The sequence below is a fragment of the Podarcis raffonei genome, chromosome 16, assembly GCF_027172205.1.
Source record: "Podarcis raffonei isolate rPodRaf1 chromosome 16, rPodRaf1.pri, whole genome shotgun sequence".
NCBI lineage: Eukaryota > Metazoa > Chordata > Lepidosauria > Squamata > Lacertidae > Podarcis > Podarcis raffonei.
This window is the reverse complement of record NC_070617.1, coordinates 39,973,175-39,988,716: the sequence shown is the minus strand read 5'-3', so window position 1 is coordinate 39,988,716 and position 15,542 is coordinate 39,973,175. Positions and strand designations below refer to the sequence as shown.

The following is a 15,542-nucleotide window of genomic DNA, read 5'->3' as shown; positions in this document are numbered from 1 at the left end:
TAAAGTCAATAGTAATTCTGCTTTAGTGGAACGGCATGTGCAGATGTTAAGTTATGGATGAGGGCTGGATGGGTGGAGAGTTCAGACTACGGTGTCCTTCCAAGTGATTAGAAGAATTATTATTCCTCTGTTTTCCCCTCTCCACATTTCTGATGTAGGATAAATTTACAAAAGTGAGGTTTGAAGTCTTGTCACCGCTTGGCAGGATGAGCAGACAACCATTTACCCCCTTGATGAGCTTCTGCGACCAGTTGGGAAACTAGCCGTGTGGAAGAGCTCCTTCCTTCACTTTGCAATGATACAGCAGTTCTGGAACCGTTTAGCAACATGCACCACTTGGCGTGGACAAGCCCTCAAACTTTCTGCCACAATTTCCCACAGTGCTTCTGGGAAGCCCACAAGCAAGATGCAAGTCAAACAGCACCTGTGATTCCCCACCCACAAGTACCCCAAGGCATGCTGATAAATAGGCATCTGCATTCAGCATCTGTAGCAAATAACCTTTTGGCTAACTGTTTACCTGTAACAGTTCTCTGTTCTCAAATGTGGGATGCATGCATACATGATGTACCCTTAACGTACATCTTTAATCTGAATCCAAGAATTTAAAGGCTGCCATTTTCCAATAAAGAGCTTTCCCCCCCCTCCACAACATACACTTTTTAAAGGGATGTGATGGAGGTTGATTATGCCACACAACATGGCTTATAAATTAAAAAAAGGTTCAAATGACGTTTGCCATCACTCACCATGGTAACATTTTGAGGCAATAGCTGTTGCAATAAACAAAACTAAGGCCTGGGTCTCACTTGCATTTTAGTCTTGAAGTCAGGAAAAACAAGCCAGCATTGCAGAAAGAACAGTAAGATGTTTGTGATGAGCCAGTAAGAATCCATTCATGTATAGGAGCTATATGATACCCACCCACCCACAATTTATTTTCATGAACTTTTCTGCCTTCAATAAGACCGGCATCATTTATTCTGAACACTTTTTAAAAAATCTGCATAATAGTTGCAAGGTACATGTGCAGTTGACTTAAATGAACTCTTTCCTCCATTCAAAAGAACAAATATGTCTAAGCAGCATAATGGACATGTAATAATTGTTGCACATTAAGATGCACAATTTGTGTAACCATGCATCTTTCCCCATTCGAAAGGACAGCTCTTAAAAGCAGTATGTATAATGACCATCAAGACAATTGTGCATTGTATGCACAACTGTCATTAACTTAACAACTGCTTCCACAACTAAGCCAATGCTTTCAAGTCCCTTCCCTTCATTCTGTTGTCCATACAGTCACTTCCTGTTTCATCCATTTACTTCAGGTTTACTAGGTTTGTGAATCTGCAAATCCGAACAAATGTCATTTCCCCTCCTCATACCCCTAAAGAGCTAAGCTTCCCTTCTGGGAAATCTTGGCCTGAGTTTTACAGTCCTTTATTCCAGAAAGTAAAAAAAGGCCTTTGGTCTCAAACACCGTCTTTTAAAAAGCTATTATCTTCCAGATCTTTAGCAAAAAGTAAAAAAATGCAGCCTTTTGAAGGAATGAGTCCACATGTTAACTCTTTCCCCACACATTCAACTATACATCCAGCTATTTTCCATCTGTTATATCCACACAAGGAGGCAGGTGCCCAAGGAATCTTCTCGTTGGCTTCCTTTATAAAGGCAGCTGGTTGCCAAGGAACTGTAAATGCCTGGTTTCCACGAATGGCCCCTGTGCAGCAGGGATTTGGTAACTCCTGCTCATTGGCAAAAATGATGCCCTTTGCCTTTCCACCCCTATCTATTGTGCTGGGGCTTCTACTTAAGATCCCAGGACAAAATTAATGTTTGATATGACTAAGAACTGCCTGCCATGATCTACCTGCTGTCTTTGCAAAGCCAAGTCTTTGCCAAACTGGAGATGATCTTCTGTGACACAATCACTTTCTCTAAGGATATATTTGGCCACATCCTACATGCTACAGAGGGCCCACACACTACCCTATAGTAAGCTTTCTAAATGGCGACCAAGTAACGGAAGGCCCTCACTACTGAAAATGAATTCAAGTGCTAATTAAAGAGGTTCGATCCGAGGCTGAGGGGAACCAAAACCAGCTTCTAGCTGCTTCAGCCCATGAGAATATCTCCCTCAGCTGCTTCTAGGAGCAGGGAAGCTACTTGGCATATCCAAGCCTGGGTGTGAAAAATGAATGATCCTGGAGCCATTTAATGGATGCCTTCAGCCAAAGGCCATTAAGTCTTAAAAGGCTTCTCCTCCAGCGTAGGCCTAAGCCTTACGTTGATGTTGTAGTCAAGAGTTCTTCAGTAAACAAAACACTGCATTAAACATTTTCTGTGTAGACAATGCAGGGGCTGTTCTCCTCACAAAGCTCTAGCTGCACACTTGAGGCAAACCATCTTTTGGCAGAACCAAGGCTATAGTTGAGTGTGGTCCGGTATATGTTCTTGGCATGTTTGGGGAAGATGATTGTTGTACTCTGGAACCTCAGGGGTTTCTGGCGCGGCTCAAAGATGAGTTGGGACTTGTAGTTTCGCCATGTGCAGTTGGGGGCAGCAATGACGGTCTCGCTGTAAGTGGTGACAGTGGGCATTGGGCAGTAGAAAACATCATCCCTGTAATGCCTCTCAGAGCCATATTTTACCTCAGAGTTGCACCTGGAATTTAAAAGGGGGGGGGCAACAAGAAGTCACGCACAAGAACTTCAGTGGAGTCCCAACAAGATCAAACCACAGACCTGCTCAAGTCCCACATCCTGTTCCCCACGGCAATTACCTCCTCCTCTGCTGAACCCTTTGCTCTCCAACAAGACGCAACCATATCTGACCTTGAGTTGCAAGTTTTGGGGGGCCTGTGGGCACATTTGGAAATGCTGAGAAAGTGCCATAGGTCCCACTCATAAAATGGCTGCCACAAAAACATGACATAAAAAGTAGAAAAAGAGGCAGGATCACCCCACAACCCCCAAAATTGTGACTAGCAGGAAATGGATTTCCTATCAATTCTTGCACCACTTGTTTTTGCCTTCCCCGTTCAAATCTTGTGAGAGTCACACGAGAGTTGGCACTTTCCCCTTTCTGGATAAAGGATGTTTAGGGCTGCAAACTCACCAGGGTTTCACTGGAGCTGAGTCTCGCCGGCTGGGGCCTGATCCTGCCCTTTTTACTGCTTGTGCAAAGCAGAGATGGCTCACTAGAGCATAACCAGGCATAGCCAGGATATATTGGGGGGGGGAGGCTTTATGTTGAGGGAGCAGAACCAAGTTATCTGTGACACAACTGGTCAGTTAGTTAAGTATTTTTATTCATTTACTTGATGGGGCAGCTGCCCCTTGCACCCCTTGGCTACACCCATGTCTACCGCCGCACACATGTGTGTAACAGCGATCCTCAGGTTGCAAAAACCTCGGGATCCAGCCGGACCTCTGGAATGGATCCCATTCGCAACCGGAGGTAGCACTGTATGTGATTAGGCAAATGTAGCCAGTAGTTGCAGCCTGACCAGCCCAGCAGAATTAGGGATTTGTTGGCAGTGGGGTGGGGCAGGTCCTGCAAGCCACCTCTACAGGGAGGGAGAACAGGAGTGGTGCCAACTTGGAAAAAATATTGGGGGGGGGGAGGTAAGCCCCGCCCCACATAATTGATCACATGACGCAGCACACACACATCACTTGAATCACAACGCCCATGAACTTTGGAAGGACCAGTTGTATATCCCCCATCCTGAGCTACTGCCAATCTGCGTCTGCTCAAGTGTTGTTGGTTTTTTGGGGGAAACTCAGTACCTCTCTCTCATATGGACACCGTACCTGATACAGAGCCGTGGAGGACCAAGAAATGGCACCTTGCCCTGACTCTGCCCTATATTCGGGGGTGGGGGGAGTTGAGGTGGCAGCTCAGGGCAGGGACTTGCTGCCAAAAAATGATGGTATCTCCTCCTCTTCTGACTTTATTCCAGTTCCATGTTTGAGCCACTTCCATGTTTGAAGGGCAGTTGGCAGGGAAACTAATGAGAGATGGAACCAAAATGTTCTGGAACAGAACAATTGCTCATGAATGAAAACCGGGGGAGTGACTCAGAGGTTGCCTGGGGCGCAAAATACCCTTACGCCAGCACTGCTCATAAGCAAACACCAGAATAGATTCATCAAGTCTGCTTTTGCAACAAACAGGTAAAGAAACCTTGGAGGCTGGAATCCACATTTTCTTCAGGTCTTCTCCACTTACACATCTTTTGTCAAATTTGTCTGATTTGTGTCTTGGAGGGGTGGGGAGTTAACTGGAAAAACCTACATCTCCCTGCAAATCTGGCGTTTCAATATCTAGCTCGTCTCTCTGTGTCTATAGTAAGTGTCCTAAAATATTAGCCAAAGCTGGAACAGACTTCACAAACAGATATCTAGATAGATCCCTGTTAGTTTTTGCATTCTTTCACTGCACACCCAACTTGAAGAAGCAGCTTTTATAGTCTGTGAAAAGCATCTCTGTCTTCAAAGAAGCAGGAGGGACACGCAAAGCACCCCGCTGCCAGGTTGCCGTAGGGGTTTTACATGGTTTGATGCTTCCAGATCTTGGAGGCGCAACCAGCAGCAGCTGAGGAATTTGCAGCTCTGTGTATAAAAAGATTAAACGCTGGGTGTGGTGCACGGCATTTGCCAACGCCCTGGAGGAGGCTTGGCCCACCAAACGGCACACGTAACACAATCTGCTTAATGAGTTTTGCACAGCTAAGCTCAGAGGCCAGCAAGTTGCTTGGTACAGACAGCAGGAGCCCTCGATGGCAATTGGAAAAACATCATTTTCAGTGGCACCTTGAAATTTCAAAGGCTACTCTTTAAAAGTTGGGTGCATGGGTGGCATTGACACTGGGCAGAAAGCTGCAGAAGCATTTTGGCACACCAGCAACCACCAGAACATCACTGGCTAGCACCAAAGGAAGGTTGAGAAGAACCCCAAATGAGAAATGTCACTCGTTGCATCAAAACCACATTGGCTTCCCTTAAAATGTTTTGGAAGTTTGGCCCACTTAAAAAAAACACTTGAACTTAACCTTACATTTTTGCCTTTAAAAGCAAAATTCAGCAGCAATGTCAAGGACTCTCACTGCCATCCACTGATGGACAAGAGTCTGATGTCCCCACTACTGTCATGCCCACATATGGTTGGGCTTTGCTAGGACTGGAGACCCTCAGAGAAGAATCCACAGAGCACTGGAGGAGACTCCAAAAACATGGAAGGAGGAGATGGGCAACTCTACCCCTCAGCACACAACTTAAATCCTCACAGGATACGCCAGAAAGACTAGAAGGTGGGAGTGGTAATCTCTGCCTATCAGAAGAATTCCAGAAGGGTGAGTGGTCAGAGCAGTTCTTTGCCATCATTAGAGCAATGGCTAAATTGTTCACTACCATCCAAAGGGAGAAACCATGATTTTGGGATCTCTGGGTTAGCAGCGTTGTTGATTGGCACAGCTTTGGCCCTAAATGCTGTGAAAATGCCCAAGCCCAGCAGACACCTGGAATGATTATGAAAGGTTTCACCACAAGTGCGTACTTCAACAAATACTGAAGTATGTCCTCACTTCAGAAATGGCTGGTAGGGCAGAAGGGGCAGGAAGGCCAATGATAAGCTTTTTTGAAAACTGTAAATCGCTTTTGAGACAAATTGTTTGTAGTGGAAAACAAATATTATAAATAAAAGAAGTCAGTAGGTGGAGCCAGACCCAATGTCAAACAGAGCCAAACTAATTATTGTTTTGTCCTCCTCTTCTTCCACACTGAGTTCCACAAGGGCAAAACTGAGACTGAAGAGGAGGAAGCTGAGAGGCAACTCCTTCCCGCTGGACTGGGTGCAAGTAAGAAGGCAGGTAGCTGGGAGCTGGCTGAGGACAGACAGAACTTGATGGGGCAGTGCCCCATTTGCCCTTAACGGACCAGCACCCACTGCCCAGCCTCCAAGCAAGAGTGTTTTAGTTCATGGATCTAGCCAGCCAGCCAGTCTCCTCCAGGACACCGTAAGCTACAAAGGACACGAGAAAGGCACAACACATGTGGTTTTCTTTTCCAGCAGAGATTGGGACTGATGGTACTTGCCTAAGGTCACGTAATGAGTTGTGTTCATGGACCAGGGCTGTCCTGGTGCACAGCTCAGTCTCGTAAACTTGCTTTCCCATACGATCTTGAAGTGGCCCTCTTGCCACTGCGCTAGCTATTGCTTTTATTTATTTGTTAGATTTATTACCCCTTCCCCATGGCAGGTTACAGCAGCATAACATATCATACCAATCCTACTTCTTTGTTCCACCTGCTTGAGAGCACAGGCCCATCCTCTACACAGAAGCAGAAGCCCTCCCAATGATTTGGGACCACAACACCCACCATCCCCAACCACTGGCCACGCTGGCTGGGGCTGATGGGAACTGGAGTCCAATGACTTGTCAGCCTGGATAGCGCAACAATGCATAAGTCAGCTTTGTAATGTAGGCCACTACCTAACCCTGCTCAGCAAAAGGAGATTCAGGAAACGAGACAGCCTACAAATTACAGAGGTGTGAGGGACAAGGGATTTGGGGGCTGGCCCCCTGACCTTTTGTAATCCCCCCCACTTTGCTAGTGTTTTGGAAATCTAAAGAGGGCAAAATTTGGCCAAAACTGGAAGGAGCTGGAACACCTGGATTTCATTAAGGACCCATTCATTTTGCCCACCTACCCACCCACAATAATCGAGCACTGAAAAAGGAACGGACAGCCAAATGAAAGATGTGATGGGTGCAAGCTGCCATGGCAAGCAAGGGAAAATTCAACAGAAATCTTCCCCACCCGTTGTGAGTTGAGCTAAGACAAGGAGAGACAACCTGGCGCCTCCAGGTGTTGCTGGACTGCAGCTGCCACCAGGTCCCAGCCAGCAGGCCAGGGGTCAGGGGGACGTGAGCTGTGGCTCAGCAACATCTGGAGGGTATCACATGGGCTGTCTCTGAGCTAAGACCGCCAATTCACTGAGTTCAGGCCGCTCAACAGCTGGCAGTGATTTTCTGCCTCAGAACTGAGATGAATTCAATGTGAGATCTAAGCGGTGACCCCTCCATCTCCCCACCCCTCACCCCACTCACACTCTCCTATTATTCTACAGCTTTCACTCTTCTTAATTTCAGCCATTCCTTCTTCCCCTCACCCCACCCACAGCTCTGGCTAAAACACCCACCAACCCATTCATAAACACCACTAATCTTTTGCAGGAGAAAGCAGGAACACAAAAGGAAGCCCATACGTTACCTAATTTCCTGTGCCGGTTCGGGGTTGACCTCTATGCTTTCACCAAAAAACACAGGGTGCATCCGAGGCCTTATTTCTGATGTGGAGGCATTCAGAAGAAGATAAGGGATCTACAGGGCAGGGGGAGGGAAGGAAGAGCAAAATGGAAACACATGAGGAATCTGGAGCCTGCTGAGATGTTTACAGTTGAATCCGTGGTTAGTTTTAAGCATAGGTAAGAAAAGCTATTGCTGTGGACCTGTTTAATTCTCACAAGCACCCTAGTTCCTATGAACACCCACAATGTTCACATATGGTGCAGGCCAGCTCAGACCCGGGCCAGTTCCAGAAACACCATGTGTGTAAGGGGAAAACATTTCACACTGCAACAGTGCCCTGCTTGTGGGCTTCTCACATGCATGTAATAGTGAGGACACGATGCTAGTCTGAGCCAGTAGGGCTCTTACATTCCTAACAGAACACAGATGTGTACAAGGGTATGCTTCAAGTTAGCTTTCCACCTCAAAATCAGTGCAGAACAACATCAGGAAACAGAGGTCCAGATCAAGAAGGCTTAAATATGCATACAGTGTTCCAGGATGCAGGATGCAGAAGTATATCTAGATTCAATGTTTGGGAAGCACCGCAAGGCTAAACTCTGCTCCTAAACAGATGTATATGAAAGCAAGTGTTAATTCACACAACTTTTTTCTTCTTGTGAAGGTTACACGAGCTGACTTTTTAAACCACGTCTATCTGAACTTGTGGATGCTCCAATCTGTGTCATCTGGAGGTGTGACCATTATGTAATCAGCTCTACATGCACTCTTTGGGCTTGGGAGGGGGGATTATTGGTTTGTTCTTGTTTTTATTATGCATTTTGTGTTTTTATCTTGTAGTTTTATGCTGTGCACCACTCTGAGATCTAGGGATGAAGGGCGGTAAACAAATTTAATAAATAACAATATTAATAATTCTTATTATCCGCACCTCTGTTTGCTGCACTGTTTGCCCCCAGAAAAACCTGATCTTTTGCGCTAAATTGGAACAAACAGCAACTGCATTTTCTGCAAAACTGCAGTTTGTTCCAATTTACTGCAAAAGAGTGGGTTTTCCAGGAGGGAACAGTGGGGCAAAGGCTAAACCGCTTGGGGCCATGCCTAGAAAGCAAGGGGCAGGTGGGAAAGCGTTCAGACCAATGCTTTCTAAGCAAGGGACAAGCGAAAGTGTGGACAAGCCCCTTGTCAGTTCCAAAGTGTCTTCATTGTCACCTGCCTCGGCTGCTCCAATGTTGGAACACCCCCAAAATACACTTCTTTTCTGGGGGTTCATTCAGATTTCCTTTGGTGCTGCACTCTCTTTTTCATCCCAGCCTCCCCCACCCCCAGAGAAACCTGCACTTTACTGCTGAATTAGAGCAAAAGGCAATATTCCATGCGTTGCCATTTGCTTTGATCCAGTGGTGAAAATGGGTTTCCCCAGGGAAAGTGCCAGGACCAAAAAGAAACCTCACGCAGACATGGAGCTTCAAAGTGTGGACCTGTGCCTGGAGAGCAGGGTGCAAAAGGAAGTCTGGATGAGCCCCGAGTGCGTTCAGACAACCAGCCCTTCTTTTCTTTTGAGGAGGACCAGTTGCGGAAATCCAAAGGAGCGAGAGGCTTATGAAGGGAACGTGTGCACACATGGCTCCACTCTCAGCACAGCTTAAGGGAAGGCTCACAGCTTAGGAGCAGAACACAAAGTGTTGCAGGTTCCACCTCTGACATCTCCAGGCAGCACTCTCTGAAAACCTGGAGAATTGATGCTAGTCAGTGCAGACAGTACTGAACTAAGGGGACCAATGGTCCGACTTGGTACAAGGCAGCTTCCTAAATTCTGACTTAGTTGCAGAAAAAGAGATTTCTGACACTCATCCATAGTTTGGCTGCATACTCTCTATTCTCATGGGGCCACTAGACATTAGCCATTGAACTTCCATGTTCAGACAGAGCACACTTTTGAATGCCATTGCTAGGGAGGGTCATGCCCTTTGCACAGTGCCAGAAGTACCCAGCTGGCCACAGCTGGAAGCAGAATGGACTAGGAGTGAGACAGTGTGGTGTAGTGGTTGGAGTGGCAGAGCAGAACCAGGGGAACCCAGGTTCAAACCACAGCCACAAAGCTCACTTGTGCCCGTCACTTTCAGCCTAACCTACTTCACAGGGTTGCTGTTGTGAGGATAAAATGGACGGGAAGTGGCATATAAAAGAAGCTGGTCTGCAGCTAACATAGAACAGTGACAATAATTTACCATACTTATTAATTGCTTTCCTCACAGAAGTGACCCAAAGTGACTTGCAGAAAATAGTGGCAGTCTGAGTGGGCAGTCTGTGCTCCCTGGATCAGAGGAATTCCGTGCAACATATTCCCAGGCAAGTATTTGAAGACTGGGTTCTACATCATAATATGTTCTAGCTGCAACTTTCAATCCTGCTGCCCAGTTCTTATTATATAGGATAGATTGCTCCAAAAAAAGTTAAATTCACCAGCCACTAGTCCACATAAAGGTATTCCTCAATATTCAGCAATCATTATTAATGATGCCACAAGAACGTTGGCAAGTGCTTCTGCACAAAGAGTCTGCATTGGCTGCGTCTATATTACCAGGCCCAATTCAAGATGTAGGTTTTGGCTTATAAAGCACCAAATGTCCAGGTATTTGATACCTTTTCCTGAGATGGGCCATGAACCCAGCAAGGTAGGGACAGGGCCTACTCTGTACTGGTGCCCCAAATGTAGAACTCACAACCCCTTTTATTAGATTTTTTTTTTTTAAAAAATACCCTGCCTTCTTCCGTGATGGGACTCAAGGCAGCATAGAGATTAAAAACAAGAACTAGAGGCACAGATAGAGACGTTGACTAAACTTTAGACACATGGCTAGAACATACCTGATCTCTCAAGCTTTTTGAAATACAGTATTTAATTTATTTCCGTTTCAGCTGGTGCTTATGACTTTAGTTTATCTGATCAGCTGCTGTTTACCTGTAATTGCTGTAAACTGGATTTTAGTTTATAGTAGTGTGCAATATGACTAATCTTTATATATTATGTTGGAAAACACCTTGGGGTAACTGCATAATGAAGGGCAATCTATACATTTCCTTAATATTATACTAAAAATAGCCAAAGGTGACTTTTTGATCTGGTCACACAGGGCTCTTGTGCTATTACGATCTATCTTTAGCCACTTGTTACCTAAAAAGGTCTCCAAGCGATTTATATTTAAAAACAGTAACATAAATATGCTACACCATAAAAAAACCCAAAATCATATAAACATTAAACATTTTCATATAACATATAAAAAATAGTCATCCCCCACAGAACAGCCTAAGTTATACTTCATTATGTCCCAGTTCTAGTGAATTCCACCCCCACAATGACTGTAAAAACATCTGAGGGTTAGGAAATTACTGGTTGTCTGAATCCAGCTTCTGTCTTTGTCCCCCCCCCCCAACACACACTCTTGGCTGAAGGGCTGGTTTGATGTGCCATCCCTTCCCGGCTTTTCCCCCTGCCTCTGCCTGCCCCCCCCACACCCCCTTGCCCCTTTCCATCTGCTTGCCTGCCCAGCTAGAGCTCTCGGAGAGCCAAGGTTTTTTGTTCTGGCTTTTTGTTTTTAAAGGACCTGCAAGGAGGCAAAACCAAGCTTAACCGCAAGCTTCCCTCCTGCTGAGCTCAGCAAACAAGCCCATCCCTGTTTCACAGATGTTTCTGGGCTTTTGCTACATCAATGAAAACCGTATGGGGAGGGCCCAGGAGAGTGGCTTTTCTGACATGGCTGAAATTAAAGAACTGCCTTTTTGCCATCTTCATTTTGATCAGATGCTCCTGCGCCCCTGAGGCTTTTAACGAGAGCATGATGAAGGTAACGTGTCGGGCGCAAAATGCCACATGGGAGATCGTAAATAGAGCTTCTGAGGATCCATTGCGAAGGAGAGAGGGACAGCAAACATCTCTACATCTCATCCAGGGTGGAGGGAGCATCAACAGCAACGAGGGACAGGGCCTTCTCAGTGGCTGCACCAGTAACTATGGAACACCTGGCCCACTGAAGTGTGGACGGCTCCCTCTGTGGCAGTTTTTCACAGGTCAGCAAGGGCATTTTTATTATGGCAGACTTTTGCTTGCTGAGTATATGCTGCTTTATGCAAATACTATGTTTACACACCACTTTTTCCAGTAGCGACAACATAAAGGTCTCTGGGGTTGACCATCTCCACCCAAAGACAGGGAGGTCCGCAGTGTGCCATCCATGGATACCAGTGGCCATTGGGACTGGGAAGACAGAAGGTAGGGAGACCACTAGTAGGTGGAGCTAGAACCAACGGCAGGCAGACCAATGATGGTCAGAGCCCACAAACTGGTGTGGCTGCACGCTGAAGGCCGACTGAGATCAGTGGGGCAGTGCCCCATTTGCCCCAGTGCAGCAGCCTCCAATGCCAGGGACCATAAAACTGGCCCTTTACTCAATGGCACTGTGTGTGTGTGTGTGTGTGTGTGTGTGTGTGTATAGCCCTCATGAAAATTCATCAACATTTTAGTGGAAATTAATCCTACCATACACATGTTTGTATGCAATTCTGCCCAAGATACACATTTTTGCAAAGCCATTCCCCCTTAAATAACACATTTTTGTATGTTATTTTCACTAATATAAGTATTTTTATGGACATGTCTCTACCATTATATGCATTTTTATTCACATTACCTGCAAAGAAAATTGAAAGAAGTGTGAACTTTGAAGAATTGCTGTGTTTTGGTCCTCATATAGTTTTGAAATGTGCAAATTAGGTAGGTTTGTCTTTACATGTGAATGCAATTCAAATTTCACCTCCTGTCCTAGTCAAAGGATGGGCATGTTCAGACTCAGGGCTGAATACCGCCCTCCAGGCTTCCTTGCCCAGCCCTCAGGGATGGGTGATCTCAAATCAGGGGCCTTGGTATATTTTTATTTACTTTTTGTACTGTGTTTTTATCATGCCCCTTCCACTCAGAAGTTGACGGTAACAGTGTGGCTCTCACCTCCTATGTTATGCTCACAAGAATCCTTGTTAAGCTGAGAGAGTGACTTACTCAGGGTGTCTACCTGTGCAGCTGATGTGAAAAGGGCAAATCCCAGGTTAGAGTTCATTGGGAAAGAGACTGAAAATAAAGCACCCAATATGATGATGATGATGATGCACAAAATGGGAGTTCTAGTCTCCTCAAAAATCATGGAACTGTAAAAAGTTCGGGAAAGTGCAACCAAAACGATTAAAGGGTTGGAGCAATTCCTCTATGAGGAAAGGTTATGACATTTGGGGTTTTTTAGTTGGTTCCAACCCTGAAGGTTTATTATATTTTTGTTCTTTTCCCAAAAAGCTCAGGAAAGCATCCGTGTGCTGTCTAATCTTCACAACAGCCCTATAAGGTAGGGTAGGTTAAGAGACAGTGGCCGGCTGGCCCAAGGTCACTCAATCAGTTTCTTGGCAGTGTAGGGATTTCAGTCCAGGCTTTTGCGGTCCTAGCCCAATGTATTAACCACCACACTGCACTAGCTCTCTGCACATCACTCTCTAAGCCCGCCTTGCCCAACCTGGTGCCCTCTGGGTGCTTTGGACGACAGCTCGCCATGGCTGTGCTGGCTGGAGCTTATGGGAATTGAAGTTCAAAACATCTGGATGATAAGTAGTCGGTGGTGGAATTGCATCTCCCAGCTCAGAAAGCTTGAAGGTAACAAAAGGCACTAAAACGGCTTCATCCTATAAAACTGGTTGTTTTGCTGTTATGATTATTATGAATTAGTTACTTATTTTACTTTTGCCTCACTTTGTCCCAAAACACCTCCCAGCAGCATACTAGAAAGCTCACTCGTAAAAGCTGAATCACAAAAAAGAAAGAACTTTCCTCTCCGTGCAACAGGGTGAGGGTTAAGGCCGGCAGAGAGTGGTGTGACAGGACCCCATTTGCCCAAACAGACAAACCTTCTAAAGGCTGCAGCGACATTCTCAATTCACCAGGTACGTTTTGCCCCTGGCTATCAGCTGCTTGCAACCAAGTGCCAGGATGGCACCTGACGTCTCCACCATCTGGAGGTGCCTGCCTGGGGACCCTTGGATCTGGACCCTTTTCACACACTAATACCACATCCTGTACAATTCTATCCATTATATTTTATCGACAAAATCAGAATGAAAAGTTGTCCTGGAAAATACGACTTTTGAGCTGTCTGGCCCCAAAGTGGCAACTACTGTAGATATTCCATTTTGGTGACTGTAACCCTGGTTTAAGGAGCCATTTGTCACCTAGCTTATATACCTGAGCTTCTAACACTGGCTGTAGCATCTCCCAGGCAGTGAAGGACCTATCCAGGCCGACCACTGGCTCTCCTCAACAGGAAGGGCTCCAAAGACTTCCTGATTGGTAAGGGGCTGTACGTGGGTAACCAGAGTCACTCCTGGCTTGCTCTCTGGTTTGACCTTCCCGTGCTGACCCATGAATCCGAGCACCTGGCTCCCACTTGGTGCAGCTACCTGTGGATGACTTGTGGCAGCTCCACTGAACTGATGGACCAAGGAACCTGCAACATTCATGATTGAGGTGTTTTTTAAATGCTCATGATTCCATTTTCCTCCTTCAACACATTCCTATCAGCCCCTTTGGGCTTCTGCCAGGAGCTTTCATTTGGGGTGGGTGAGGAAATGCAGATTCAGCCCATTTTAAAGCAGTTTGTTCTGCCCTGCAATTATCAAGAACAGCTGGTATACATATACAGTGTTATGGAAAACAGCCTCTCTGGTGTGCCTCTTGCATCGTATCCAAAAGGGAACTACAACCTTGCTTAGTGCTGGCCTGCCTTCAACCCTGCTTACAAGCATCAGTAAGGAGTGGGGTGCTTGTAACGGAGCATTTTATTAATTTATTTAATTAGGTGGGGTTAACTGGAAGAGTTCAGAATTTGAAGGACATTAAAATGGCCTTCCCTTCTAAGAATGAACCATAGTTTTAATTCACATTTTAATAAATGGTGCCAAGATGTCTCCAAAGAGCTCTATGCAGATAGATCATCTGCTCTGCATGCAGAAGGTCCCAGGTTCAAAATCCCCGGCATCACCAGAGAGGGCTGGGAAGGTCTCTTGCCTGAAACCCTGGAGAGCTGCTGCCAATCTGTGTAGACAACACTGAGCTTGATGGGCCAATGGTCTGAATAAAGCAGCTTCCGATGTTCCTATACTGACGTTTGGATAATACAGTGGTACCTCGGGTTACGGATGCTTCAGGTTACATACGCTTCAGGTTACAGACTCCGCTAACCCAGAAATAGTACCTCCAGTTAAGAACTTTGCTTCTGGATGAGAACAGAAATCTTGCTCTGGCAGCGCGAGGCCCCCTTAGCTAAAGTGGTATCTCAGGTTAAGAACAGTTTCAGGTTAAGAACGGACCTCCAGAACGAATTAAGTACGTAACCAGAGGTACTACATGAGAGCCAGTGTGGTGCAGTGGTTAAGAGCGGTAGTCTCGTAATCTGGGGAACCGGGTTCGATTCCCCCGCTCCTTCACATGCAGCTGCTGGGTGACCTTGGGCCAGTCACACTTCTCTGAAGTCTCTCAGCCCCACTCACCTCACAGAGTGATTGTTGTGGGGCAGGAAGGGAAAGGAGAATGTTAGCCACTTTGAGACTCCTTCGGGTAATGATAAAGTGGGATATCCAATCCAAACTCTTCTTCTTCTTCTTCTTCTTCTTCTTCTTCTTCTTCTTCTACTACTACTACTACTACTACTGCTACTGCTACTACTGTATACAAGTGTAATCCATTAGTCAGCTAATAATTAGGGTTGTAACATTTCATTTTAACAGGAAGAATTTTTTTTATTTCCTTTAATTTTTATTCCCTTTAATTAATTTTTAAAACTAATTTCTAGTTATTGTGGAAAGGCAGTAGAGTTGCAAGCACTCTCTTGGGCCATCTTGCCTAAAATGCCTCAGAGGGAGATATGGGTTGGCCATAAGCCAGATAGGCAGGTGGTGTCAGCTGTCCGTTGGTTGGGCCGGATGGCAAGGCAAGTGAGCAGGGGCTGGCAGGGACAAATTTGCCATTGATTCAGCTTGCCTAATGGAAGGGTCGGCCTATTGCTTTCTTTTTACAAAATTTGTAAATAAAGAGCTTGTAGGGCAGCGGCTGAAGAAGGAACAAAAAGGGTTTTCTTGTGTAAGTTTCTTGTGGCTGATTAGCTGCTTTCTCTGTGCAAAGGTCAGA

General features: G+C 45.8%; 1 protein-coding gene across 1 annotated transcript in view; it reads right to left on the bottom strand.

The window, feature by feature from the left end:
* Window positions 1–798: 798 nt before the first annotated feature.
* The window catches only part of RFLNA (refilin A), a 31,995-nt gene continuing 17,251 nt past the window's right edge, over window positions 799–15,542 (bottom strand). The window contains exons 3-4 of the mRNA XM_053369025.1: window positions 7,281–7,390; window positions 799–2,667 (exon numbers count right to left, since the gene is read on the bottom strand). Coding sequence (XP_053225000.1) covers window positions 2,334–2,667; window positions 7,281–7,390 — 444 coding nt within the window. The 3' untranslated portion in view covers window positions 799–2,333. The remainder of the gene's footprint in view (window positions 2,668–7,280; window positions 7,391–15,542) is intronic.